The sequence below is a fragment of the Echeneis naucrates genome, chromosome 7 (assembly GCF_900963305.1).
Source record: "Echeneis naucrates chromosome 7, fEcheNa1.1, whole genome shotgun sequence".
Classification (NCBI taxonomy): domain Eukaryota; kingdom Metazoa; phylum Chordata; class Actinopteri; order Carangiformes; family Echeneidae; genus Echeneis; species Echeneis naucrates.
In genome coordinates, this window is record NC_042517.1 from 11721996 (window position 1) to 11748514 (window position 26519).

The following is a 26519-nucleotide window of genomic DNA, read 5'->3' on the forward strand; positions in this document are numbered from 1 at the left end:
CATATGGATGCTATAACTGCATCAGGACCATTTTTTTGGTTTAATTGCTGTATCATATCACAAAAACCCAAATATTACAAAGTGAACACACACAGTGAAATCCTCAAATTGAAAAAACTCAAACTGGGAAATGTTTTATATTTTTGTTGAAAAATGTCATCAATAATTACTCAAACATTAGAATAATTTCAAATTCAATTCCAGTTGATCTACAAATCAAACAGCTGTTTGTACTCAAACGATGATCAAAATGACAGTATATTCAGGTTTTACTTTTCGGCCTCTTCAGCAGAACAAAATATTATTAGGCTCAATTACTTAATTTTTTTTTTATGATGTAGTTCCTATTGAAATTTTAATGTATCTGTGTGTGTGTGTGTGTGTGTGTGTATACACAATTACGCACCCTCCTTCAGTCTTGTCTGCTTTCATCTTTATGATGTGTGGGTGCTCAGGCCCACAAAAAGTTTATATAAATATTTTTTAATGAATTAATTTGTTTTTTTGTGCACTACAATGGCAGTGAACACAAGCAAATTTAGAGATTTTACTTTATCAGATTATTTGTAAAAGATCAAAGGTGTAATTTCAATTACTGGACCGTACAGGATCGTTGTGCAGCTACTAAAATCTTCATTCTTTACAGGCCTGCAGATGATTCTTATTAGCCTTTAACTAAAGATTATTACAATCATCAATTAAAGTGCTGAATATTTTTCGTTTAGCCTGCAACAAAAATCCATCACAATTTAGCAGAACTGAACTTGACACCAACTATTTTGTTTTGTTTATTCAGTTAAAAAAGCCCAAATTTTAAACCAAAAAAGGAGAGGAATCAGGCAAATGTTCATTCATTCATTCATTCATTCATCTTCTACTGCTTATCCGTTTCTGGGTTGCAGTGGGTGCCTGAGCTAATCCCAGCTCACCCTGGGTGAGGGCAGGGTCACCCTGGACAGGTCTGTAGTCCATCACATGGCCAACACACAGAGACAGACAGAGACCAACAACCTACAGACAGTTTAGAGTCACCAATTAACCTAAACATGATGTCTTTGGATGGTGGGAGGAAACTGGAAACGCACAACCTTCCTACTGTAGGGCAACAGTGCTAACCACTACTGTGCTGTCCTTGACAAATATTGATTGGAAAAATAACTGAGACAATGAGTTGGTCAAGAAAATAGCGGAAGATTATTTGGGAAGATCAATGAATCAAATTTCAGCTGTGAAATGTTCATACCGTGCAAGTGTTGGCTTCTGGTGTTATAACAACACATCTCATTCATAAATCTACAGTTCATGGCATGAACTCCTCAGCAACCATTTCCCTTCACATAACCAAAACACACACACACACACACACACACACAAACAGTATACACCTCAATCCCAGACCCACCTACACTTCCTGAACATGCTGGATTCCTGCTGTCAGGCCTCAGATGGTAACAAAAAAATCACCAACCCTGCACACTGTCCTTTACATCCTCGCTCCTCTGCGCTCTGCGTGTCTTGGTTGCTCTTGTGTCAGCCAACAGCCAACAGTCACGCTTTCCTGCCCCCCTTCCATTGCGCAGACCTAATCATCTTATGTCATCTTAAGTATTTTCACACACTACACATGGCACACACTCGGTGATGACATGCATGTTGCTGGAGCTTAGTGTCTTGTGACATTAATATACAATTGTGAATATAAATTTTTTTGGTGTTTAAAATCAGTTATTCAAAATTAACACTGGAAGCATTTGTACTTTGTACATAATAATGAATATAAATTAAAATGATTCCAGAGTGGACCGGGCAGGTACCATCACTGCAGACACCCAAAGTGTTCAGACTGCTTCCCTCTGGTAGGCGCTACAGAGTTCTGTTCAACAAAACTGCCAGACTTAAAAACAGTTTCTTCCCGCAGGCTCTCTCCCAGATCTCCCCACAAGCCAACTGACAACCTGAACATTTGCACATTACTGCACAATTGCACCATATTCCGCTACAATTACTTCTAATTTCAGTGTATGTATGTATATATATTTATACAGTACAGGCCAAAAGTTTGGACACAATTTTCCTATTCATTTGTATAAGAAGGTTTGTCCAAACATTTGGCCTGTACTGTATACACGTATATTTCTTCATAATTTTTTATTTCTTTTGTCTCTCCCATATCATCTCCAAGATAGAAACACCGGAGTCAAATTTCTAGTATGCGTACACATATCTGGCAATAAAACTATCTCTGATTCTGATGAAGTATAGAATGATTAGCGGTACTAAAACTAAGGTTGTGACATTTATTTTCCACACTCACTTTTTTAAATTGTGTTGCCGTATTGGTATATATGACTATTGTTTGTCGAATTGCTGTGAGTTGTGAGTAATAATTCAATGGTTCGAAGTCCCACACACACTGTGCACTATCCCTGGTTACCGGAAAACAGAGTTGCCCCAGTAACTATCTGCTTGCTTGGCCACAGCCAGGTAAAATATACAGTTTATACTGTACAGGAATCTAAATCATCTGACACGCCTGAATGATTAATGTATTTGAGTTTTGACGAGCCCACATGAGTTTCTAGTGTGGAGCTAATCAGTAACGTGTTGCCAACATTTAGTGTGGGACAATTAAGGTTGTCTTTTGCTTTTCAGTACACAGTGTGTGTAATCTAATGACACTTCCTGCCGCAAACGCTTCTCTTTTCAATCTACTGCACCATCAGCCATTACAAATTGTCACTGTGTGACCGGAAACTCAAATCGCTCGTTCTCTGTCTTGTATTCAACCACATGAGCATCAGTTAAAAGAAATGAGAAAGACTAAATTCTTTATCTCTGTGGTCTCTGCTTTTCAGGAAGCCTGCTGCGTGTCCTGATGGAAATGGGCCTTTATTCAGAAAACAATAGCAAAATCAGGATCAGACTCTGGTGAGAGAATGATCGCTGGGTCTCTGCAGACTCATGGAGGGGTCACTGGTGGTGCTCTGTCTCTGCGGAGGTTACTGGGCCACTGTGACTGGAAACTGTTAGATCATAACCTTTTCTGTAGTTACCATGGCATCATGTTAGCATCAAGACTCAGCTTGGACGCTGAGCTGTAAACTTCAAATTACAATTTACTCATTCAACCAACATCATTATTAATTATCTTATTAAGATGATTTGAAGGCCCCATTTTAGCATCTTTCCAAATTAATTAGTGTTTCTGGGTTAAAGGTGTCCCGTGCTGTAACAATTCATCTAGACATTTATGCTCAGTTGTTCTATCATAGGGCTGTGCCTTTTTATTAACACACACTTCTGACACTCACCAAGTAGCAAAGAAGCAGTTGTGCTCCTTTCATGCTCGTCTCCAGCGGGTGTCGACATCCACATGGCTCTGTCGGCCGGTGCTGCAGAGCTGTCCCAAGCGTGTGGGTCACCTCTCTCTGGCAAACTGGTGACCAGGAGTGTCTTCTCTCTTTCCCTCTCAGTGGCTGCCTGTCTCTGCTTCACTCAGTCAGCACAACAAGTCAAGGCATGTTCCCACACGCCACCAACAGCCGGACCTGGTGTATGAGCCTGATCCTAGACCAGAGGGGGAGGAGCAGAGAATCAGAGAGGGGGGAAACCCAGAAAAGACCCAGCATGACTCAGCCTGCTTCATTCGGTTAGCATGCACAGCTTCTGATTTGAACACTTTAAACACATGAAGAGTAGATTTTTTGTACAAAAGCAGAGTTGTTGAGATGAAGTGAGGGCCGATAGCAACTGCCCGTAAAATTGAAAAAGAAGAGTATTTGTGAATTGCACTGTCTCGCCAGAGTCCTTGTTGTTATGTCATAGATCATGAAAAAATCTAGCTCCCTCGCAGCCACTGACTTCTTTCCCCTTTTCACACTGCCTGTTCAGCTGGTGGAAACACTGCTCTCTGTCTGTCTTAGTTAATGCTAAAACTTCCCTCTTTTTCTGATTGCAGCTGAAAAGGTTAAATCCAATTTAATATCTAAAATCCAACCACAGTGTTGCAGTTCATTCATACTCCTATTAGTAAGCAGTCCTACTTAATCTTCAACACAGCAGAATGAATAGTTCATAAAGGCTGTAACTGGGTACCAGCACAGCATACTAATGAAAGCTGCTGATTCATCAAATCGTCATGTACAGTACCCGCAGCAGGTCACATCTATTAGCCTATATATAAAATGTGAATTATGTGGATGTGAAGGTCTGGAAAGGAAATGCATGAGCAAAGGTGCTGAAATTTGTAAAATTTTCATATTTTCCTGGAGCAGTGGCGTTTAATGTCACATCAGAGGTGTATCTACAAATGGAAGGTGTTCAGCTAGACGTGTTAAATTGTATCAAATGTGCAGAATCATCACCATCGAGAAGGGCTAATTATGCAGAGCTGCTCGATGAGAGCTGTTTTTTTTTTCTCTTTTACTAGAGGAGGGGTGATGCCAGTTCATCCCTGCTGTAGTGGAAGTTGATCACTAGGCAGATTCTGGGTGCAGCGGCAGGAACCAGCTCAGCAAATCTCACCTGCTACAATATGGTCTGAGTCTGGCTGCCTGAGTATCTCTGCCCTGTACAGTGCATCACTGGTGCTGCACTCCACTGCAGCCTATCATCACACTGATGAACTTATTAATGAAAGAGCAAAATCACCATGATGTTATGATCACAAAGAACTTTGAGATTTGGTTTTTCTCTTCTGACAGCAAGCAGAAAAGCAGAGCAACTTAAAAAAAAAGAAAAAAAAAAAGCAGTGAGGTGCATTACCTGCAGACAGTTGCTGTAATTTATTGGAAGTGATGATGCGGCATTGCGCTGCACAGCAGCTATAGGACAAAGAGCCGGCAGTAGTTTCGCCAACTGACTTGGTTCTTTATATGTGGAAGAACGAACTATCTGAGTGAAATATAGACGATGAACTCGCTGCCTTGTGCTTTGCACTTTAAGAGCAAAATCATTACATAAAACTGTAATTTATTTGTCTTCCTACCTGGGACGGAGACTGAAGCTGAGGCCTCACACTTGCATCTGTGTCAATCGAGGTGGGGTGGGGGTTGCAGGAGGTGGAGGAGGACCCCCTAGCCCAGCAAGTTCAAAGCTTGCTGCATTGATTACATCATCGGAACTGGAGTGCTGGAACGGGACAATGCACCATCAGAGTGGGGGGTGGGACAAACGGCTAATCTCACCATTGCCTCCCTGTGGAGCTCCATGGTCAGAGTGTGTGTGTGTGTGTGTCTCTGTCTCTCTCTGTCTCCAAACTCAGCTTCGTCTGGCCCAGAGTGAGACAGCCTGCTCTCCCTCATTTCACCACTGTGTGTCACGTGACTGAAAGGCTGTCTGTGTCTGAGGAAGAATGGTCATCTTCATGTGCATACCCATGTTTATCTGTGTGCCTCATTGTGTGTGTCTGTGTGTGTGTGTGTGTGTGTGTGTGTGTGTGTGTGTGTGTGTGTGTACACTTGTGCACGTGTGCCATTAGAGGCCAGCACTGCAGGAACTCAGCTGCTGCAGGACACTGCAGGATTGCTGTTCTGCTGCTGGCTCACTGGCTCTTCCTTTTTTTTTTTCCTCTCTCTGTCTCTCCTCTCTCTATTCACTCAGGCAAATTGCTCAAGGAGGATGGTGAGAGCATGTGCTGCATACTTTTTCAGCAGGGGAGAGGAGGGCTGAGAGGAGGAGAATGGAGGGGGGTGCAGAATCACAGAGGTGCAAAGCATGCCGGTGGGGCGCTGTGCTGGGCAACTGTACCTCTGAGAGACACTACAGTAGAGAAATTGGAGACGACGAAGAAGAGGAGGAGAGAAGGTGGGAGGTGTGGGAGGTGGGGGAGGGCAGAAATGAGGTGCAAGGAACATCAGGTGAGTGCGGCAATTTCCTTTGCTGGCAGTGCAGCACCCACCCTGAGTGAGAGTGTCAGCAGGAGAACTGCAGATGTTCAGAGATGATGTCAGGCTCCGGATGTGGCACGGACCTTTAGTGCCGCTATCACTCTTCTCCCTCACACCCGCCTGCCTGCAATGGGGAGAAATTCAAAGGCCAGAAAGATGCTCTGGACTTTAGCCTCACAAAGCGCCAGATGACAACGCAGAGCCACCTTTTTCAAGGTCTTAGCACAGTTACCTGAGGTGAACTCAGCGCTGACCAGGCTAACACACAGGAAAGCCTACCCGTCTGGTTTCACCACTCAAATCTCCCAGATTGGTCTCAGATTCAGATTTTGAATACTTTTAGATCACGCCTTTTTAGCCTACTCTCATATGGCCTTTGAGAAGGCATAACAGGCAAAAGTAGCAATATTGACTTTTAGGCCAGAGAGATACTGCTGCCGCTGCTGCAGTATTATTCAGTGAATGAGTAGATGTGCTGAGAGAGACCTTTTCCTTTCCCTTTAAAAAAAAAAAGTTTCTTAAAAATGCAAACACGAACAGCCTAATGCTCCTTCTCTCATACAATTTGTGCCATATCCGCCGATTAAAAAAATAAAGCTGCACTCTGCCCTGGTATCCTCTTATAGGACAGCAGAAAAAGTCCTAGCAGCTAGAGCACAACTTCACGACTGCAGCACAGCTTCCCTGTCCCATGCAGGCCACTGTAGCCTCATTCTCATTTCCTCATTTCAGCACTCAGACACTGACAGAAACAGACCGCTGATATATATCTTTCCCACCACTTTCCAGAATCATATTCACAACTAAGACATGCTGCTAAATAAAAACCCTCCACTGGATGAGAAAAGTAAAGAGCTTGGGACTATCTGTACTCTCCTAACAGCAAAGTCAGCAGGTAAAAGTCTCCTTTAGTGGAGGGAACTCTGTGCATCCTGGTTAGGTTTTTTTGTCCTGTGTCAAATAGTCTCTTAAGCAGCCGCTATCTGACACGCCGGCTGCTATTTCCAGCCTGTACCATGTGTTAAACATGGATGAGGGAGCAGAGGAGCCTGACTGCTAACTGACTGGCTGTCTGGCTGGCTGCTGCCTGGTTATTACTGGTGCAGAGGAGGCTGAAACTGATGAGACACAAGCAGCCTGGCGCTACAACACTGACATACATATATCAACTCCTGTAAGGCTGACAACTGTACTATCATTTGCAAAGAGGAAGACATATGAGGAGACAACATAGAAGGTAAATAAGATTAGATAGGAAATAAATGTATACCTGCTGATGAGTCCCGGAGCACATCACACACCGGCAGGAGAGGATGAAAACTTCTCTGCACTCACTCTGAGCCTCTTGGTCACTGGTGATGTGCTTTCATGGCGCGGCAAAGTTGACTGCAGCATTGCCTCCTGAACAGAATGACATTGTTTGCACTCTCTCTCTCCTTCTCCCTCTCTCTCCCTCCGTCCTTCTCCTCCTCCTCCTCCTGTGTGCGCTCACTCCCCCTCCTCTTCTTTGCACGCTTGCTGGCAGCATAAACTGCACAGCTCAGCAGTGTTCCCCCATTGCCGCAGCAGATCCTGCATGAGCTCTGCGTATCTGAGTGGGATGGGACTTTTAAAGGGGAACGCAACCTCCAGGGTCAGTGTGTGCACATCCTCGGTCCGCCCTCCTCTCCTCCCTGTCCTCCTCAGCAGACCCCCCCACCCCTACCCCAGCCCCACCCCCAGCCCTGCTAATACCACTGAGAATCATCAATGTAAAGGACTCCTCACGAGAAAGCCCCCCTCTATGCACTCATAACCCTCCATGCCATTTTAATAATTTTCACACTTCAGCAAAAGCTGCTTTGAGAGGTGAGCATACTCAGACCTCCATGAGGAATAATTTGCTCCTTAGAGAGGCCATCTCCTCTGGTGTCCTCTGAAAAGTGTCCCAATATCTTTGAAATATTTCCAATGAAAATGTTTGGATATGTCCAGGAATGAGTCGCAAAAAGGTCACACTTGAACTATTGACTTCATGTGCGCAGGGTGTGACACTGTGTCAAGACTTGGTCACCGTATCTATAACGAAGATGGGAAATTATCACCCATCCAGGTTATATAACATCATCTTTCGTGTTGATTTATGAAACTGTGAAGCAGTTCTTAAAAACACATTTCAAGCTAAATATATTAAGAAAGTGCACAACATAAGACTCACCACACTGATGTTCATTGCGCACACAATCATTTCACATTATGATCAATAATCATGCGATCAGTGAGTCGACGTCACTAACTCAAAGCTGCCTCATAAAGTAAATGCCCTTAATCTGCCTACATTTCATTACCCAAGGTGCACTGCTCTACTGGTGCTATTCTGCAGTGCGCTAAAATGTAGAAATATCTTGACCAACCAAATTTGTCTTTTGCTATTGCACAACTCTTGTTGAAAGTGAGATCATCCATCATTTAGTCAGCCAATAGGGGTGAACTTCTTTTCCTGCAACAGCTTTACTTCACAAAAACGCACAAGGCGTCCACTGCATGGGCTTTCTGTGGATAATGGTTTCTCCATTTGAAATTCAGTGTGTTTGAGGTATCAGCGCCTTGACTGTTCTCTGCAGCAGTGCAGCGCTCTCTGCGTCTCACTGCAGGAGCAAGGCTTTTTTTTTTTTTTAACATGACTTTCCGATGCCTGGGCCCCCACTTGAACCTTGGGATCTCTTTGTCCTGTGGTGCTAAATCGAGACCTGGATGCTTCTCACATTAATCCTGAATCCATCCAGATAAGGTATACGCTTACCTGCTGTCGGCAAATTGGACTTTGTGGATTATATCAGGGGTTTTTCCCTAATTAGCTTGTATCTCTGCTCTTATGAGATACGCCACTGCTGGTACAGATCACTGAATCAGCAAACTCACATAATGGAACATCTCTGACTATTGGGGATCAGCTACACGAGGCTTTGTATGAGCGAGTGTCAGCATAAATCATAGGTTGTATATCATGCAAAAATTGTAATCAGCTGAGAGTGAAGCATCACTCCCTGCACAAAAGATCTGCATGCAGTGCTGCGACTGCATCACTGTGCCGAGCCTCACAGCAGCTGTCCTCTCCCCCGTACTCCGAGACACCAGGGAAAATGCCCCCACCAGCATATCCCTCACATAACCCATGGCATTCTCAGTAATGGCATCCCTTGTGATGAATAAGCCATGAGTAGGGTCCCTTTTACATGTCCTATTACATTACCTGCCCATGCTTTACCTGGCTGCTGTCACCTCATCGCCTCCCACTCTCCACTCCTCTTAATATCTTCTCTTGTTAGCCAAGCCAAGGGCAAAACCTATAAATGTGTGTTAAAGCTCATAGATCATCTGAGTGTAAAGATTAGCAGTTGAGTTGTCTGTGCAGCTCATTGAACATGTACGTACACGGCCCGTCACTCATGTTTATGAGTCACATTATGGTCCAGGAAAACTACGGGAAGTGTTTACTTGACGATGTGGGCTTTTTTCTGCACCTGGTGTCATAACAGGGCATCATTGACTTATACCTTATCACACGAGCCACAACAAAAGTGATGCAATGCTCGTCTGAGGTGAAAAAGGGTTATCCGTCAGTCTTGATGCACGCAGATAATGCAGTTAACTCTAAACATTGGCAGGTGAGTTTGCATGTCTTTTTTTTTGCCATTCACAGCCAATTCCTCGGCTCCATTGATCTGTCCAGAAAAGATAATAGACACATTGATTCACATGCTCAGCAGCTTGCTTGGTTTACACATCAATTCAAAGTAATTCTCAATAGTCCTTAGTCAAGGGGGAGAATTGCCTCAACTGATGACTGACTCCTGGGTCTTTGAAAACGTAGACTTAAAAGCTAAGCTGTGAAGATGCATTGTCTCTTTTGGGTGCACAGAACGGAAGAATTTATTCCTGAAAATATGACGACATACAAAACATTTTGACCAAGCCTCTGGGGGAGCTGGGATTTCAGATGAAAATTGGAGTCAGAAGGGGGATATTTGAAGCTAGTTGGTAATAAATTAACTCTTAGATTTGTCGCGCTCAGTTCAGTCTCTCGGACACAGAGACGGAGTAAATGATGAGCTCCTGACTTGTAGAAGACGGGACGTGGTGTGTTTCACTGCGCCACAGCTTCTTTGCTGACCTCATTTTGTAAAGCTGAGCAGATTCCTCCCAAGGCCAAGTGGAGTGAAAAAGACAAACTGTCAACTCAAAAACAGGTCAAATGTGTTTGTACAGGAATGATTCTCAGCGCACAGAAGTACAGTTTACAATTTTTATTCACAACAGATGAAATAGCCAGGATATGGCTTATTTCACTGACAAGGATGCTCTCTTTTTATCAAAGATTCACTTATGACATTGCTCGGCGTGACATTAAAGACCCCATTCTGAAAGGCAGAGCTGGCTCCAGCAAACATGAAGTGCAAGGAGTCATCAGTTTCTTCCTTAGTATGAAAGAGATACTAGTGTGAGGTCTGTGATGGACTGACATTAGGGTGAGTAGCTCAACTTCTGACAGCTGGCTGCTCTGTTGTGTTGAAGGAGCTGCAGCTCTGTCTGCTGTCTGCTTTCTATATTAGTGCTGTAGCAGAGCAAAACACACAGATCAGCCTGAACTGAGAGAAACTTCAGCAGGGAAGCCGTGATTAAGATCATAGGGACAAGATGTCATATCTATTTCAACCCTCTATAAAAAATATTTGAAAAAACACACAAACAAACTGACTATAAAAATCCTAAAATGCATTTTGTACATTTTTCTTGACTGCAGTGAAATGTCCTTTTTCAGGGGCGGGTAAATATTTATTGTATGGGGAATAAAGACTATTATCTGATGACATTAGTGTGCAGATGCTGTAAACCAGCCAAATTACACCTGTAAATATTACGTTTCACGTCTTCACTCCAGACTGTGGCCATTTCACACTGAAAAAGCCAAAATGACCATCTTGTAAACAGTCAAGGACCTCATTTTTATGAAAAATTTTCTTTACAGGGAACTGCCACAGTCCATCCCGGTAATGCTGCTGTTTTCTGAATGAAACATTCATGATTGTCAGTTGATGAACAGATTCCATCCAGACGAATTCGGTCTCCAGTGATATTTGTGTGCTGTTTTCATCTGCAGAGATGGCGAGTCACCTGCTATTTTGGTCCTTCTCCTTGCTCCCTTGTGTTTTGCATTGCAGGTTCTTGTAGATGTGTTTTATATCCTGCACAATAACTCGCGTCACCTGGAGATGTGTGTTGACTCTTGGCCTACATTCACTACTACCATTTATTAACGTCAAAAGCAGGTATCGTATAAGGCACAAAGGTTTCAGCAGCAGCAGCAGCAGCAACTCTGGTGAGGTTCACGACATGTGCGCCGTTTTTACCAAGAACCCAGAACCACGGAGAAGTGTGCTCCTTCACAACAGGGTCACAGACTCAGAGGTAGGTGGAAAAAAATGAAGGTATGACATTTACTTAATGGGTGTGTTAGCATACATTAGGGCTGCATTTTGCTAATTTCTTTAGTAGTCAAAACAAGTGCATTTTGTTTTCATCTATAAGGTTTGTCTTCGCTCATACTGGATACAAATATCCAACAAGACTACCTAACTGTCAACTGTCATTTGAAGGATAACTGTTTTTGTTATTGTCAACCAAATCCATGCAAAGCAGGAATCAAATTCTCCAGCCTGCGTGTAGCTGTCTGCTCTGGGTTACTAATGAAGATCAAAATCTGCACTGATGGATCACAAATATAAAATGTTATTTTCAAAAGGTCCATTGGTTTCCATTGGAAAAAAATTCCGTTGGTCCAAAGGTCCACTGGAGGCTTTTCTTTACATTCAGCAAATCTTACTGAATCTTTTACTAACCCCTGTTTCACCTGAAGGATAAAACGTTTGTGACGTAGTGAGTATTTCTGCCGTTTGTGAGATCAACTCTACATGAACTAGAGTGTGTTGATGATGGAAAATATCACCCAACAGTGTAGTTCAGTTAAGTGTTTAATGCTGTCTAAGAATGGAGATTTACAGCACAGAGGAAAAACTTCACAGAATATATTTGTTAGTTGGATCAAGTCTGCCTTGTTTCGGTCTTTTCACTGAATTTGTTGACAATAACAAAAAAGTGAAATATGATCAGACTGATCCTTTAAAAATTAAACATTAAAAGTCATAAGTCATTCCTTTTTGCATGCTCTTTTCAAACATATTTGTGTTAGAAAAAGCTGTTTACTGAAACAAAATGCAGAATCAAAAATCAAAGCCAATGCATTCATATATTTCAAAGCAATTGTTGCAGATAGTAAAACATATAACATATAACATGTGCCTGTGCCCCGATTGGGCCACTGATGTGTTGAAATAACATCATCATCGTGACTGACTTTGTTCAGCAGATCACAGCCACTATGTGACTGATCTCCTGACCTGTGTGTCTTTGTGAAAAATTTGTGCCTCTGCTATCAGGCACATTTATTCAGTCATGAAGGTCCCCTGACTCAGCTTTTAAATCCCTGGCTTTATATTACCTTGTGTACACTGAAAATCCTTCCACAGATTTTCGTACAATACACTACAGTAGAACTATTTAATTTGGGAAAAGAAAGTGCTGCTGTTTGACTGGCATGTGCAGCGTTGGATACCAGGAGTCAAGGTACCTGAATTATGTTGGGAAGGAAAAAAGTCAGTTAATGATGATGAAGGCAAATTAAAACACATTTACTTTAATGCGTGTGATTAATACCAAGCTCACGCTGTGATCTCATCAAAGAACAGTGGGCTGGGCATCAAACGTGTGTTTCTTTACACCTTCATCCACCACAGCCAACAGGAAATGGACCAGCAAGAGGGACCTTGTTTCTGGACAACTCTGTGACGTTCTGAGGTCGATGAGTGAAATTAGAAGTTATGATGTACATTCACTGATTTCTGTTCAAATTTTTTCTGCTCTATAGGAAAGTGTCGCCACTGCCAGTTACCATTCTGGATGAGCCCAACACTGAGCACATGGACACACATTTGCCTTATGGAGGAAACCAGGAGAGCCTCAACCACGTGAGAGTCTGTATCTGTCATCTGCCAAACCACTGGGTGACGGATGAAAAGGCCTGGCCTGCGTCCTGGATGCTGTCTGATGAGCTGAGGATGACCTACACCCTACCAGAGTACAGACGTGGCGGCCCTCTCCTGGCTCTGTCTGTGGATCAGGGTGAGCTCTCTGGGTCTGCCCGTCTACTGGCACATCAACCAGCACAACCAGGCTGTCAGTGACGCTGTGAATATACTTGGCTTCCCTGCATGTCCCAGTATGGAGAAGGTGTCATTGCTACTCATATGCAAGGACAGTCTGAGTAGGTCAAACTAAGGACACTTAAATCTGTCAGATGATTAAAACCACACTGGGAAACTGATGATTTATTGGAAACGTGGAAAATGTAACCCACACTATCTTTGTTCTGTGACTTGTTTCTGTGAAGTGTTCAAAATATGCTGCATAGTGTGGTCAAGTTCTCATTTAAATAAAAAAAAAGGTCAAAATTTTGTGTGGTGTAGATTTTAATGAATGTGTCAGCTATAGTGTCTTTTGTTCCCTGCAAAAAAAAAAAAAGAAAAAGGTATACGAATGTCTCCCTCGTGAAAATTCTACAAGGACAATAGAAATCTGCCTTGGTCCTCTGGTGTCTGCTGAGAGGCTATTCTTGAGGCAAAGACCCCCCTAATCTGCGGATCATCCAAGGAGACGCTCATCCACCTGGGACCCCTCCCTGGAGGTGTGTTGTTCCACTGCTGATTGCCTCTGTGTTTTAGCAGCAATGCACCATTCAAGTCTGCAGGCAACTTGACAAATGAGCAGCGGTCTGAGCAGAGGGGATGCTCGTACTGCACCACACATCCTGTCCCATCCACTTCCCCCTGTCCCGCAGTGGTGCACCTCTCTTAACGGACACCTTTTCCCTACTCCAAACCAGCAGGTGCCCTTCTCAAAGTCAAAGGGCAGCACAGGCTAAATATATGTTTGCTGACATATGAACCTACTGCAGATTTAAACCAAGTCGATCAAATAAATCAAATATATCATACACCACATTACAGCATTTTAATATGTAAAATAATTATTGGAAGTTTTAGGTTTAATATTAAAATGCTATAAAGAGAAATGAATGAATGAATGAATGACTTAATAGATTTTTGATTGATAATAAGGTTACTGCTTAAGTTTACTCTTTTGATCACATATTGTAAGTTGCTTTTGAAGCAAAATGCCAAACAAAATGGTTTGTTTCAGCTTGTGAGGATTTGGTGATTTTCTCAGCCTTTATATCAGTATACAGTGAATATCTTCTGCTTCTGGATTTTAAGTTGATTAAAAAAAAAAAAAAAAAAAAAGAAATTTTAATTTAAATAAACACCTGATTGATGAATTATGAAAATTTTGTGAACCAATACCATTTCAAAAATTAGAATTTGTGTCAGCCTTATTAGTTGGTTTTGTGTGAATTGCTGTCAAAACAATGTGATTCTCTAATCTCTCAATATATTCTCTCACAGAAAAGATGTAAATATTACAAAATGAAATAGAGTGGGCAATAATAAATTAAAAGAACAGCGTGCTGTGTTTCCTCACTGGACTACTTGAACAATATAAACAATGTTATTATAAATAACCAAGCAGATCTCTGTGTCCCTGAAGTGAATGAATTTTAAAATCTCACTGTCCATGCAGACAACTCTAATAACCGGTAAAGATTATTTTTATCACGCCTAAGAATTTCTGATATACGGGTCTGGACTGCGTCGGTCTTATATTGCAAGCCAGCCACTGAAACATGGGATGTCTTCTCACCTACAGCATGAATCTATTTGAGTGCTCAACCTCCAAACTGTCAAAGGGGTGTAGGAAGATTAAAAAAAAAGGCATCAGGAGGGTTTTATGCAACCTGCAGCAGCTGCAGAGTTGTACTCTTCCAAAAGCACGTTTGTGAGTCAGACATAAGAAAAAAAAAAAAAAACTCAGAACATGAAGTACCTGACAACTGAACTAGTTCACAGGCATTTATCAGTATGGAGCCTTCAACTGCAGCCACTGCTTGAGGACAGCATCCACCAACTGGTCCTCCCCACAAACTGCATCTGATAGCGAGTGAGGAGCAGAGTGTCTGACGCAGCATACGATCATTCACCTTGGCTGCCTGTGCTGCTCGGACCTGCCTTGGTGCAGCTGTGCACACACATACCCCCCCCCCCCCATCCTCTGTAGAGGCAGTGCACTCTGCCAGCCATGGAGTGGGACGCACTATTGATCCTGCTGAAATGATTGTTTCTAAAAGGGAAGCAGTAAGCATGTCTGCACTCCCCTCCTCCAATGTGGAGGGGCCCTGAGATATCACCAGGCTCAGCACATTGCACCATCACAGCTTGGGAAAATGGGATTTTCACTGCGAGATGAGCTGAGGGGAAGGTAATTCAAGTCGCCAAGCTATGTTCCCGAGCAAGGTTGTAAAATGAGCCATATTACCTTCAAACGTCTAACACACTGGACAAATAAGGTCATTTTAAATCTCCCATTAATCCCAGCCTTTGTCATAAAGAAATCAGACACCAAACTGGAAAATATGCATGAATTTAAGAGTTAAGAGGGAAGATGTGTACTGTTCACTCAGACATTCACTTTTGCATCTCATGCCATGAGAAACAAATGCAACTTGTAAGATGTCTTTCAACAATGAGTTAAATTCTAAAAGAAAATGATAAATGAATGAATGTGTCAGTTTTTGCAGACTGGGCTTTAAAGCTGTGAACCAGGAGGTGTCTCCTCCAGTGAAACCACTAGATGGCAATCGTGTCTTTTCACTGACTCCGTTGAAATATGGTGCATATGTCCGTGCTAGCTCACACAAGGCTGCAGATCTGGAGGAAATTCTGAGCAGCATTCACAATAATCTGTGTCTGGCAAAGTAAAACAAACAAACTGGGGTTTTGTATTCACTGAGAAACGGATAACTGTGTTTGACTTATATTTATAAATGGGCCATGTTGTTGTATTGGAGCTCCCGTTACTGAGAATGCTTGTTGGAAAGATTAGAAGTGACTGCATCAGACGTCCAGGACATGAAGGTCGTCACAATGTTTGTCATCTCGCAGGCTTCAGTGTGTCAATCAGTGAAGTGTGATGCTGACCTACTGAGCAGCCACCGATGTCAAGTCAACGTCAATCTTACTTAAAAAAAAAGTTGTCAGTGCTCGCCTGACATGGACTGAGTACTGAGGTGTAACAACAAGGTAAAGTATTTCAGTGAGTGAGTAATCATTGTCGTCTGGTGCTATGAAGTCAGTCACAAGCTGTGTGTGTGTGTGTGTGTGTACTTGACAGTGTTGATTATCAATTATGATTCCAGTCATTGTCATATATTATATGCACACCATAATAACACAATCCTATCCAGGGATACATTGCAGGAGGATATAAAATCACAGCAGAACACTGTGTAAACACACAAATATACCCATGTCACAGAACAAGACAAAGTATAAACCCAAAGCAGCTTCTTATGGTCTAACTATATACAGATTTGATATATCTTATTATAAAAGTGACAGCCATGTGAATGAGCACTGGCTTCGGGATGTCCTACCTGACTTATACAGCATGTACTGTAGCGCAGTGTCTGCAGTTTCGGTTACACACTGAAAGATCCTGTTGTGTTGATCACGTGAAGTTAGTTTTATATTGAGAAGCGCAGGCGTGTGGTGTTTTTTTTTAAACTTTCTCCATTTTTGTTAAAAGCATTTAATTTATAGATGAGGAAATTGAAACCATGGTTGTCTTTTTAAAATGGATGTGCGTGTGTCTATTAGCTGAGAAGGTAAAGCTGTTTGTGAAGTTAGTCAATCTATTTAGTTAAAACATTTTTCAATAATAAATTTTTTAAAATTCGAAACTGAATAACTAATACCAGATTCCCTTTTAGTACTACTACTAACACAGGGTTAGTTTTTTTTGTTGTTGTTGTTTTTTGTGTTGTTTTAGGTACTTCACACATAAGCACCATGTACAGTGGGGTTTAATTTTGTAACAACATTTTGTTATCAATCACAGCCATCAATGAAATATAACCCTAACAAGACAGTGTGTGCTAAGAAGAAAGTGTGAAAAACAAAATTTCAAAAATTCAGTTTCTAAGTACAACATATACATGATTTGTAGTGTTTTGCTCGTTGGTGACAAAATTGTGAAATATAACACAAATTAAAGCAAAATTTTCCACAGATGATTGATTCTGTTGATTGTGTTAATGAAACATTTAATTTCAGTAGAAAGTGTTGAGAACAGTTCCTTACTCCCAGCAGATGCTGTTAAATGTCTCATTTTGTCCTCCCAACTGTCAAAGAAACTCAATTTTCTGTCATGTGTTTCAAAGAAAAGCACATTATTTTTCGACAGAAACGTTTAGAAATTTTGAATAAATAACAACCTGGTGTAACTGTGTGTCTCGGTGCGGTTGCATTATTATATGAAAATCAAATTAAATAACGACAAAAAGCCGCATAAACTTCAACTCCAACGTGGAACCAACTTTGCTGCTGGCTGCCGACCGTCAGCAGGGAGGTCCTAATCTAGCTCAGCAGCTGGGAGCGTTTGACCACGTGATCCGAGGGATGTTAGCGAGCAGCCATCATTCACCGAATCCATGTCCTGCCTCTTATGGCCAAAGCTCAGACGACGAGGACGCGAAAGGCACGATGGAGTGAGTGAAGCGTGTGCCGCCTCTCCGGGTCCGTCCTCCGCATCGCTCAGGTTTGTTTGCGGTCTGTTTTCCGTCTCCTTCCTCCCCGCTGCTCTCCGTTCACGCGGTGCTGCCGAAGAGCTTGTTTCGGTTTCAGTGTTTGTCTTTCCAGCTCGTTTCCACGTTTCGCATTAAAACGGGCCCCCGGACCCACCGGACCTCCGGCCCCCCGTTCCCCCGGTCCTCCGGGTGCTGACGGATCTCCCGGTCTGGCTGGTGTTGGCCGCCGGTGAAGCGCCAGCCGTTCGCAGTCGCAGCTCGTGCTAAAGCTGACGCTTTCTTGTTGTGTAACAGCCGCTCGCGCTCCAGGTAAACACAAACAGCGGCTCCTCGAGGCTTGCTGGAACGCTTGTGGTCGCGCGTGGACCTTCCTCGAGCCCCCCGTCCCACCAGAGCGCGTGCGAAGATTAGGCTGCTCCTACACGAGCTAGCACGACGAGCTATTGTGGTTAAAGTGTCCACAAGGCCACGTCCACTCAGCTGCGTCTTCATTAGGGACAAGTGCACCGGCGTTACGGAGGACACACTCTGCCAGGACAGAAGTGACGAGTTCAGACTGTTGGTCCATCTTCATGCTAACTCTGGAGCTCTGCAGGTAGACTGCCTTTAGCCGGACATTGTCCCGTTCGTCCCAGTAAAGCTGCAGCAAATGTTAGAAGTGCCTCTGTCTCTTACGTGTCACTGCTCAACGGCATCAAGTCATATCAACCAAAACTGACCTCTGTAGCCTCGATGATGTTGGGATTTCTTGTAGAAACGTTTTATTGGATTGTATCTGTTCCATGTGAACCTAAAAAACGGGCACACTCCTAATTGGTGAAAGTACATACTGAACAAGTGTCAAAACAAAAACATCTTAATGTGCACTTCATCATGTGATAAGTCATGGCATATTGTTAGACTATATAATACTCAAGCCTGTAGTACATGACACATTCAGGCATTTTGGTACACAATGCATGATGTTGTCTTCAGTAAATTATGAGCTTTATGGCCTCAGCAGGTCAACAAACAGGCTAATACTTAGGTTCAGGTGGGCCCAGTCTAAATTGGGCCTCACAATAGACAAGTGTTTCCTTGGCCCAGCAAATCCAAGGAGCCCTTCCTCCTGCATTTAAATCAGCTCCAAACCAACCCAGGGGCCCAGGACCCCCAAACAGCCCAGGCCAGCGTCCCAGCTCAAATATTTCCTCCACAAGCCACCTTTTATGCTACTAATGGATATGTTTGCTTTAAAGTCCAAGGCAAATGTGAGAAGACCTTTCATTGTTCTTAGTTTTGATTTGCATATTTTGTACGTTGTAAGGTGGCCCTTTGCCTCAGGGAGAGGAAATGGTAAACTGCTGGCTCAAAGGCTGTGCAAATTAACATGTTTCATTCTCCCTCAAAGCTGGACAGGCATTGAAAACAAGATTGTTTACATTCAGATGCTGGCCACCCGCTGCCTGCTTTTTCTTCCCTCCTGTTTTCCAATCACTGAAGAGACATGACCCATTTAAATGGTTGTTTACTTGCATTAGAAGAAGCGCCAAAGCACTTCTCAATGAACTCTTGTCTACAATTCAATTAGACTGGCCTTCCCAGCAGCAGTTTTCCACATTACACAATGCTCTCTACAGCCTCACTACAGCACAGGCCAAAACATGAAGACCAAAGAGCAGCAGTAATCACACCTGCAACCACAAAAAGTCACGTCATGTCTTTGGGTTACTGATCCTTAATGTGGAGTGAGGTATATGAGGCAAAATAGGGTTTTCACCATGACTCAATTGACCTAGCACTATACTGATGTTGAAGATATCATTCAATTGACTTCGCTAATATACTTGAAGTGCGCTGTCACGGCCATGGTCTATTGTAAGGCAGTCAGAGAAGGAAAGTGCAGCAAATATTTGTCAGGCTTTTATCTAAGTTTCTGCCTTCTTGGAAATCTGTCTGCCAAATACGACTGAACTGGCTCTTTTTTTTTTTTTTTTTTTTTTGTTTAAGCCAGACATTTTATTACCACTTTTCCTGCTTCCCCCTGACTAGGCAACCATATAATAGGAACTGGCTGGAGCTTTCCCCCTTCTTCTTTCCTATTTTTGGAGTTTGTGGCAATATTTAACTTTGAGAATAGCTGAGTAATGTTTCATCTCATTGCGAGTAATAGGGCCACTTTCTTTTGCTGCATCTTTAGGTTTTCTGAAAGCCAACACTGAGAATTAAAACGGCCACAATCCCACAATGAAGATGTTGTTTTTTTTTTTCCATCATAATAGTTTTCACCTGAATTATCATAACCCACATATGGATGTTTTCAGGCAGTGAAAGAGTTGCCCCCATATCTAGTTGTCAGACTTTTTCTGTTATAGCTGCTTAATAAGTATCCAAATTGGCAACATCCTTACGTCACACATTCTTGGATTGCTTCTGGTTTATCAAGAAAATCTGGGGACATTATGCATGAAATTGAGAGCAGCTAATCAAATAAGGTCTCACTGTTGTTTTCATGTTTGTGCCCTAATCCTGAATGAGTCACCTCGCAAAAAGGAGCACATAACACCAGTGTCTGCCAGTTTAGACAAGCACTTCTCTGTGCATTTTATGGATCTGAATGTTTTCCAAACTTCATGGAAACTCCTGAATCAAGAGAGACTGTTGATCTTTTATAGATCAGGTAACTTAATAATGTAGAAACTTGTAATGTTTCACTGACATGTTTTCTGTTTTTATGTCCGGCCTCAGTTCTTGTGTAATGATCAGGCCATGGTGGAGTTGTGATGTACTACATTCTACATACACAAATGTTTACGAGTACAGTCACAAGACGTAAATAAAATATTTTTCTAATCCAGCGATTTCAATGAAAAGCAAGGTACTTAACAATACAGATTCAGTAAAAATGTTTTTTTATTCAAGCTGTTCAGTTTATTGATGTGCAGTCTACAATCAACCAATGTAACCAGACATTTTTTAAGTGATCGCTGTCATGGAAAAGGGTGTATATAAAAATCTGACAGTTGACAAATGTTGTCTCACATATGCTGTCACACTGCCCAACCCCAGTTAGTCGTTTGTCAAGAAAGACTTTGTACATGGCAGCCAAACCCTGCAAGTTATTAAATCTTTAGCTGCAACTTTTCAATCTAGCCCAGTGTATGATGTTAATATTCCCGTCCAGTATACAGGGATTTCTGCTGTTCTACATGGATGTAAATAACTTGAGCATTTTTTGTGCTTCATTAGAATTTTTGGCTTTAATAAAGACAATGCCAGTGTCTACTGCATATCCACATAAGTAGTTCAAACACATGTGCCTTCCCATTTAACCTAAGGTGTTGAATGCAGACAAATATCTTAAAATGGCAAACAAGTGGTATATAATAATAATAATAATAATAATATTCTGAACTCATCAAGGGCTTGAAATTCAATAGGTCATAACTTGTACATCTTGTGGTGATGTCATTAATCAGAGTAAACGAGGAAACCATGTCTCTCCCTTCAAAGAAATTTTTTAATACACCCATATTCAATTAACTGCTCTATGAAAGCAAATGACTAGTAATTAAAGAACATGACTGTGTACAACTTGTCTGATCCCCACAGGTAGAACTTAATGTCAGAGAGCTATTGGGGAACTTGGTACTTTCGGTCAATGTACTCACTGTATCATTTGTATATTAACTGGATTTGTGTGCATTGCTTGACGGTTTTGTGTATTACTGTAACTATACATGTGCTGCTTGCTAAAACAATTCTCAATGACACTTGACTGATTTAAAAAAAAAAAAAAAAAACGGATTTAATACAAAGGCTATTCAATCTGAAGAATAAATTTATGAGTAAGTGGCAGAAACTTGTTGGTCTCGTCTGTCGTGTTGACTCAACATCATAATGAACTGGTTGGGAAGAAAAACAACATGGGTAACTGGGCCTTGGTGAGCCGATACTGTTTTGTAATGATAATGTTATCAGTGTAAGTTTAGATGTCAGATTTCTTAGGTCATGGGACACTGCCCTCTATGTGTGTCACATGAAAACAAAGCCACTTTTGAGGCCACTTAACTGCAGTAATGTCAGCTACTGTCTTCTGATAATCAGATAGGCAGAGTTAAAACATTGAGTGAATTTTGTGTTTAAATGTAAACATGGACTGTTACATTGATATCCATGTCTGTATGATGTCATTATGGTCGATGTACCATTTTGTTGTCAGAAGGCATCGTGGCATGATAAGGCTGGTCCTACATTGTGTTGTATCTCTTGTTTGTCTTGTATGGGATCTGATATTTCCTGACATTCCCTTGATTAGTGAATAATCCACTGTTGTATTTTTCTTCATCTCCTCTGATCTCTGCACGTAGGGTTGATACAATACCTGGTTTGACTTTCGCTGTCTTCGACTATTGGCAGACGGAACTTGAACCTGTTCCCTGGGGTTGCAGGAGCAAAGTGGAGGAGAAGGTTTGAGGCTGAGCACTCCCCCCATTAGCATTTCAGGAGGAGGGGGGAGGAGGCAGCAGAGGAGGAGGTGGAAGAAGGAGCTGATAAAACGACCCCGAGCATGGGGCAAAAAGTCCCAGGTGGCATCAAAACAATTGATATGCGGGATCCGGCATTCAGCCCCCTGAAGCTGGAGCTCCAGGCCTTGAGTCACACCAAACCGTCTCGACTGGATCTGCTGCTGGACATGCCACCGGCCAGCGTTGATGTCCAGGTGCAGCACTCATGGAATAATGATGACCGGTCTCTCAACATCTTTGTCAAGGACGATAACAAGCTGGTGTTTCACAGACACCCTGTGGCACAGAGCACGGACGCCATCCGGGGCCGTGTTGGATACACAAGGGGACTGCATGTGTGGGAGATCAGCTGGGCCATGCGTCAGAGAGGCACACACGCTGTGGTTGGAGTGGCTACAAGTGATGCCCCGCTACACTCTGTGGGGTACACAGCTTTAGTAGGAAGCAATGCTGAGTCGTGGGGCTGGGACCTGTGCAGGAGTAAACTCTACCACGATGGCAAGAACCACCCAGGAAAAACCTATCCAGCCTTCCTGGAGCCAGACGATACCTTCATTATACCAGATTCCCTTTTAGTAGTCTTGGACATGGACGAGGGGACTCTGGGTTACATAGTGGATGGACATTATTTAGGGGTGGCATTCAGAGGACTTAAGGGCAGGAAGCTATACCCAGTGGTGAGCGCTGTGTGGGGACACTGTGAAATTCGAATCCGGTACATGAATGGTCTTGATCGTAAGTACAAACTTTTAACCTTTTGGAATCATTCTTGGTTAATCCTTTCTCTCATGAGCGGCAGTGTTTCTTGCATAATCAGACATTTATGGAGGCAATAAACAAAGGTGTGCCAGCTGAAGATTTGTCATATTAAACAAGACATTACTGCAGATTGCTTGCTTTGCCATTCGTTTTACATGCAAATTAATATTTCATTGTATTGCTTCCCTGTTCTTTCTCATGAGGATGTGTCTGTATCCTGTTTTTAGGAAGAACTTCAGATATTTCATAGTGAGGAAAGTGTCATAAACTGTTAACTTTATCCATTACCTCCATTTTTTTTCCTTTGTTTTTGAGTTAGGATGCTTTGCCTCCTTTTATTAGTGTTAATTTATGTCAGTTAGGGGTTAGGGTTAGGATTATAATATTATTAATATTAATCCTATTTATTCCACTGTAAAAGGGCCATGAGCTTCCAATGAGGAAATGTAGGTTCTTATCAAAACATGGTGTCTTACCCACATGTCCCAAGTGCTCTGTGCTCATTAGATTTTTATGTTCAGCTAAGATCCCTCGACCTACTTTAGGTCTTTTGGCGGACAGGGGTGGGCTACAGATGGAGTGGCAGGCCTTAACAAAAACAAAACTTAAATTTTCATACAACATTGTTAATAATGTTGGATGTGCAGTGGGGAAATCCCTTTATATTGAAAACTAATAAAAGAAGTTGATTTTAATATATTGATGACTTGGCTACAGTACACTGTATTATTTATTTATAAATAATATATATATTTAAAAAAAAAAAAAAAGTATGAAGGGAAAATACTGTTCCCTATTCACATTTCCATTACACACAGCCACACAGATTAGCATTAAGATAGCAAGTGTGCAAACTCAGTCACATTCTGCCTTTGTAAATGCAACAACAACAAAAAAAAGCTCCTCCTCACACCTTCTCTCGTTTCCTTTCAGCCGAACCACTCTCTCTGATGGACCTGTGTAGGCGGTCGGTGAGGGTGGCATTAGGAAGAGACCGTCTGAGTGAAATCCATAGACTGCCGCTGCCGGCCTCTCTCAAGAACTACCTGCTCTACCAATGATGGCGCTGACAGTCACAACTTGCAGCACACCCTCGTCTATTTCTGTTTCTCTGGGATCCTTCTTGGGTTAAACCTGTTTGACAACATTGTTCAAACCTCCAGGACTGACTAGGCCTCTTGAATGATTTAACAATTATGCTTTCTCTGTCATTGGGTGGACTTGTTGAGTTTCTTATCTTTTTTTTTTTTTTTTTTTTTTTTTTTAAATAATGACTCTTTGCAGTCGTATTCTCTAACTTTATAAAATCAGGAATCATTGAGCACTATGCACATGCTGATCCAGATAATGCCATGACAGTCACCATATTGGTGTACCACCTCCAGTTTGTAAGTTGATGTGGCATATGTATAGTGAGTACTTCTGCTGTGGCCTCCAGGCTTTGATTATGAATTTCTATCTTGTAACCTTTTTTAAATTTAGATGTTATTGTGCATAAACAAAATTGTATCATGGAAATTGAGCATGGCACTGAGGTGCTCTGTTAGTATCCAACCACAAGGTGGCATCACAATCATGTCAACTTGTTTGTCCCATCAAATTGAGAATGATAGCATGAAATCTGAATTGTTTTTAGAAAATTTAGTTTTTAAAAATGATTTTCTGTTCAAGATAGAAATGAGATGCTAACCCCTCCGTTGTGAGAATGAAATGCATTGTCATTGAATGCACTGTGAGTAAATCCCACCACTTGCTGTGTGTGTGTGCGCGCGCCATTGCTTACCATCAGGCATCTTACAGGAACATTATCAACTGAAATTTTAATGGAGAGAAAATGCCACTGTGACTATTTGTAGCATGCACCTGCAGGAATTTTCTCGTAATACAAGCTGTCATTTTTTTTTTTTTTTTTTTTTTTTAATCTTTTGTCACACCTCCTTTTTGTAGTTCAGTAGTTTTCAACCACAAGCTGTTGAGACCCAAGATATTTGTTTTTATTAATTCAACCAGACTCATCGGCTGATTTCACTGATTTGCGCACATGAAGCCAGAGAATGGAGACCAACTAGTGAAACTGGAAACTTCTGTAGAGTAGTGGTTGACAGTAATGAAAACCTGTCATGAAGGGTCTCACTGCCACATAGCTGAGAACCATTGATGTAGTATTTGTGTTTTATGAGATTTAAAGGGTGGTGGGAGGGTCGGGTGGGAACACTCTACATTTGAATGGCATTGTACTTGACTCAATAGATTTAAGGCAACTTAATGACAAAAAGACAATCCACAAAGTGCTGCACAAATGTAAAAAGGTTTGCCAACATATTGTCAAATGCCATATCATAGACCTATTGACTGTAGTATTTTATATATATTTTTTCCTTTCTTTTAATGTGCAGATATGGTACAGATTCAGCATCAGCTGGATATGGACAAACTGTGCCACACCTTACTTCTCCTTGCTTGCAGCTTCCATTTTATTTGTATTCTTTGTTGTAGATTTGTTTGTAAGTATATATTAAAGATTATTTCAAATTATCCATTGTGCTCTGTACAAGAGTTTAATGTAGAGGAATCATATTAACAAGATTTCCAATTTATCTAAATGTTTCAAATGGTGACCTCAAAAGCAGAAATGGAGTAAACTCAACACTTGAACCTTATAAATCAATTTGTGATGCTTCTTACTAAAGTAGAATATATTTTGCGTTTTGTTTTTACATTAATTGTTCATCCTCTTGTAATCTACAGGGACAGACCTTGTACTCATGCTTAATTAATCTCCTAGGGGAAACTAGTTTTTTTTTTTTTTTTTTTTTTACTCTGGTACTGAAATAAATTAAAACTGAAATATTACAAGAAAATGTAAACAAGTTATAGATTAAATAGGCAAAAAGGCCTAATCATATGAAGTACGAAGTGAGAGCTAATTACGGTGAGGGACCTATGAGAAGTAAAACATTATAAATATTAACAATATTGCAGTATATATTGAGGACTTTCAAGTCAATGAAGATGCAGCAGAGATGCTTGGTTCCACAATAATTCACAATCACAATGGTGATTATCAGTGTTGGATTATTATTAGCCCATATGACGACTTCGACATACGCCATGAACTGAAGGGAATATCCAGATGTGATTGTTGTCAGATCCGGGTCTACCTGATGGACCGCTCAGATATTAAAAGCTTCTACAATTGATGTTTGATACTATATGCATTTATACGGTCGGCATTTTTTGCAGGCTTTCCGTCATATGGAAGCTGCAGTCTGTAAAAGTCTATTGAAGCAGTTTTGTTTTCAATGTTTATAATGTACTTAAACTCTTCAAACGTCATAATATTTTCATTAGTGAGGCAAGCCGTCCTGTCCTCACTCGTCCTTGTTTCCTATTGGTCGGATGCTGGTGACTCCGCCCCTTTATGCACATGCGCTGACAACCAGAATGGACCGACCTGGGTTGATTTTGGGTTGATTTACTGAGCTGATAACCAGGAAGACGGGACCGAAAATCGTGATTGAGGATGTCAGATTAGCTGAATCTGAATGGGCCAAACAGTGAAACCATCAG

The 26519-nt window shown here is 41.8% G+C and overlaps 1 protein-coding gene across 2 annotated transcripts; it reads left to right on the forward strand.

Moving 5' to 3' along the window:
• The first annotated feature begins 17548 nt into the window (after window positions 1-17548).
• spsb1 (splA/ryanodine receptor domain and SOCS box containing 1) lies at window positions 17549-25598 on the forward strand. 2 transcript variants are annotated; one of them, XM_029507062.1, is made up of 3 exons: window positions 17549-17693; window positions 22032-22925; window positions 23883-25598. In XM_029507062.1, the coding sequence occupies exons 2-3, from the start codon at window positions 22232-22234 to the stop codon at window positions 24008-24010; spliced, it is 822 nt and encodes a 273-aa protein (XP_029362922.1). In that variant the 5' UTR covers window positions 17549-17693; window positions 22032-22231; the 3' UTR covers window positions 24011-25598. The 2 variants fall into 2 exon arrangements, with proteins under 2 accessions (XP_029362922.1, XP_029362923.1); XM_029507063.1 differs by having other exon boundaries at window positions 22081-22925.
• Window positions 25599-26519: the final 921 nt, after the last annotated feature.

Excerpts from the sequence above, each read along its gene's own strand:
- spsb1 (XM_029507062.1), top strand. The coding sequence starts at position 22,232 with ATGGGGCAAAAAGTCCCAGGTGGCATCAAAACAATTGATATGCGGGAT. Across the intron at positions 22,926-23,882 it reads GTACATGAATGGTCTTGATC|CCGAACCACTCTCTCTGATG; the intron begins GTAAGTACAAAC and ends GTTTCCTTTCAG.